This window comes from Alternaria arbusti (assembly GCF_024043155.1).
Source record: "Alternaria arbusti strain BMP 1465 chromosome Unknown scaffold_3, whole genome shotgun sequence".
NCBI classification, from domain to species: domain Eukaryota; kingdom Fungi; phylum Ascomycota; class Dothideomycetes; order Pleosporales; family Pleosporaceae; genus Alternaria; species Alternaria arbusti.
This window is the reverse complement of record NW_026249943.1, coordinates 1,767,167-1,770,306: the sequence shown is the minus strand read 5'-3', so window position 1 is coordinate 1,770,306 and position 3,140 is coordinate 1,767,167. Positions and strand designations below refer to the sequence as shown.

The 3,140-nt window shown below is 51.2% G+C and overlaps 1 protein-coding gene across 1 annotated transcript; it reads left to right on the top strand.

The window, feature by feature from the left end:
• Positions 1-422: 422 nt before the first annotated feature.
• Positions 423-754, top strand: J4E86_003260 (uncharacterized protein; the record flags this gene model as incomplete). The annotated part of the gene is made up of 2 exons (XM_051443816.1): positions 423-530; positions 599-754. The coding sequence occupies 2 exons, from the start codon at positions 423-425 to the stop codon at positions 752-754; spliced, it is 264 nt and encodes an 87-aa protein (XP_051305311.1).
• Positions 755-3,140: the final 2,386 nt, after the last annotated feature.

Sequence of the window (3,140 nt, the reverse complement as noted above, 5' to 3'; positions counted from 1 at the left end):
CGACTTCCGCACTGACCTCCGAACCTAAGGACCATTCGGCCCTATATAGGTATCTAGGTATCGTTCCACTGACCTCAACATCACAATGGAATCGGCGCGACGACTTTTTTGCTACTCAGCTGACCACAATGTTTCATTGTGATAGACGAGGCCCTTGGAGTTGAGATACTTCCCATTCGAGACCATCCCCTTGCGCATGGGTCGTATGAAATGCGGGCCTTGGCGGGAAGGTACCCAGGTGTGGTTGGTGGGTCGTCTCCGGGTCGTCTCTGTTGTGATAGACGAACATGATCTTGCCGTCTATATAAAGCAACAGTGATCTTCTCGATACCTAGCATACCGACACAGCATCTTCATTACCCACAAGTTTTACACACCTCCTCATCACACTCAACTACTCATTCACCTCGATCCACGACAAAATGGTCCGACTCTCCATCGCCGCGGTTATCTTCGCCGCCATCACTTCCGTCGCCGCTGATGGATGGTGCCAATGCCTCTACGCGGATGGCTCCCACTGCTGCGTTACTGTAAGCCAATGATAGCCCGAGTGGAATCAAACAGGAAATTCAAGCGACCGAATCTAACGATGTACTAGCAATACGGCATCAGGAAGGACTGCGTGGCCCGATGCATCGACAATGGAAACTCGGACAACAAGTGCAACGCTGGTGGCAAGTACTCGGACGTTAGCTCATGGAACGCTTCGTGGCGCCGCTCCTGCACGGATTGGACCATTGGAAACGCGAAGTAGAGGGGGAGCTCGTCAGGATGCCCTTGCGCAGTTCTTAAGCAATCGTCTCTTTGTATTGTGGCAGTCAATGTGACAATGTACCTTCTCTTGAGTTTCCTCAGTTCTCGAGATCCTAGGACCTCGATCGCTGGGAAGCTCCCATTCAATCTCAACCCTTTTCTGTGAATACGGCAATCGCCGCGTGTAATAATTGATATGACGGTGTGCCTTGGCACCGTGTGTAATTGATACGATGATGAACCTTTCCAAACGAAAACAAGCGTACTGTGGTAGACTCCGTGAGATTACTTGAACAGATCCAATGTGACCTATGCACGTCCCTCCGTGGGGTGCTTCGTAAATCCGCCGAAATATGATTATGACTCGTGTTATGCGGTCTCTTAGTCTGCTGGACTCTATAAAGATCGTGGTCTTTCTTCCACTCCTCAGCACCATCACACCACTCATCACATCTACCCACAACCCAACCCAACCCAACCCAACCCAACTGCATCCTACTAATCATCAACGCCCAACATGCGTCTTACTGTTGTTACCGTGCTTCTTGCCAGCGTAAGCAGCGTTGTTGCTTCGTACTGCCAGTGCCTTTACCCAGACGGCAGCCATTGCTGCGTTATCGTAAGTCGTCATGTATCACTTCACACTCAAGATTGACTTGCTCACCATCGTGATGTTTTCAGGACAACCTTGTCGATGATTGCCCGAGAATGTGCTTGAGGGCGTCCAAGGACAGCACGACTGCTGGACAGTGCAACGCCGACGGGAAATTCTCCAATGTCAGCTCATGGAACGCCCAGAGACGCAAGCAGTGTGGCAAGCCCTACATTTACTAGATTCGGAAATTCACTCGCACTATCGCCAAAGCTCCTGCGAAGTCGTTCTGGAGGATGGGACTGGGAGGGTTTTGTGGTGGAAACTGGTAGGAAGATCGCTCGGGGACGGTTCTTGAAACATGATGGGGCTGTGGATAGGGAGGCGGATCGATCGTGGGTACCATTGCGGATGTAGCGAGTAACAGCGCAATAATACCTTGCCCATCTCCCCACCCTTCCGTACCGTTCGGAAATCATACCAGAAGCTTATCATGCGTATGTGGAAATCAGTTGACCGGAACTTTTCAGTGTCGTCAAGCTCGGGTTGTACAGGCGGCTTCATGGATGGCGGCTTACGGGTACCTGCGCTACTTGCTCAGCTGTTCAGTTGCGACACCCTCTCATATTTCCGTCCCTCTTCCGTGTATTACAAGTACCATACTCGTTTCGAAACTGCTGAAGATGTTGCTGTTTTGTGACAGACAGGCCGATGCCAGCCATGTGGACCCCGTCGTAGTTACATTCGTGAGAGGAAGCCTGAAAAGACAATTTTTGTTCAAGAAGCCGGAAGCCTCAACATCTCCCATCTTCAAGTCAACAACTTCATCGTTTCTAACATACTCAACCCCTCCAACACGCCAACCACATCCTACCATGTCCCCATCCATCGAGCTTACCACTACTCCTCGCCCACTCCTTCTGTCACATCAAAATCCACACCGAAAGCCCATGTCATCCTCATTGTAACCTCCCTCTACTTCGGCACCTTCCTCGTAGCCCTCGACACCATAATCCTCAACCCCATCCTGCTGACCATAATCAAAACCTTCCACGTCCTCGACCATCTCGCATGGTATGGAAGTGCGTATCTTCTCGCGCTCACAGCGCTGCAGCCCACATTGGGGAAACTGTATAAAGTGGGGGATGTCAAGATGCTGTATCTTGTCTCTGTGGGGGTGTTCGAAGGTACGTCGGGTGCTTTCTTGGTCTAATATGAGTGTAGGGTGTACAAAACGATAAGCTGATGTAACCATTAGTCGGTAGTGTACTCTGCGCGGTCGCACCTTCATCTGCAGTCTTCATTCTAGGGAGAGCGGTGGCAGGATGCGGAGCAGCGGGATTAATGCAAGGTTCTTTTGCCGTGGTAACGAAGATTGTTCCTTTATCCCAGCGACCCTTCTTCTTCGGGCTATTTGTCAGTGCGTTTGGGGTTAGCATTGGGGTCGGGCCAGTGGTGGGAGGTTTGTTGGCTGATCGAGGACTATGGCGGTGGTGCTTCTGGATGTGAGTATGCCCCGGATCGATAATTCTATGCTTACGGGTTGCAAGCAATCTGCCCTTGGGTGCCATGGTTTTAGGACTCGTTGCGGTGTTTTTGAGACTTGATAGAGAAAATCGAGCTGGGAAAGTGAAGACCTCCAACGGCGGCCATGATGTTGGACGCTTTTTCTTCAAGCTTGATCTGGGAGGCAGTCTCTTGCTGATCGCGTTCATGTGTTGTCTCTTCATGGCAATGCAATGGGGCGGCCACCGTCTTCCTTGGAGCTCGCCCAGCATCATCGGCCTTTTCGCCG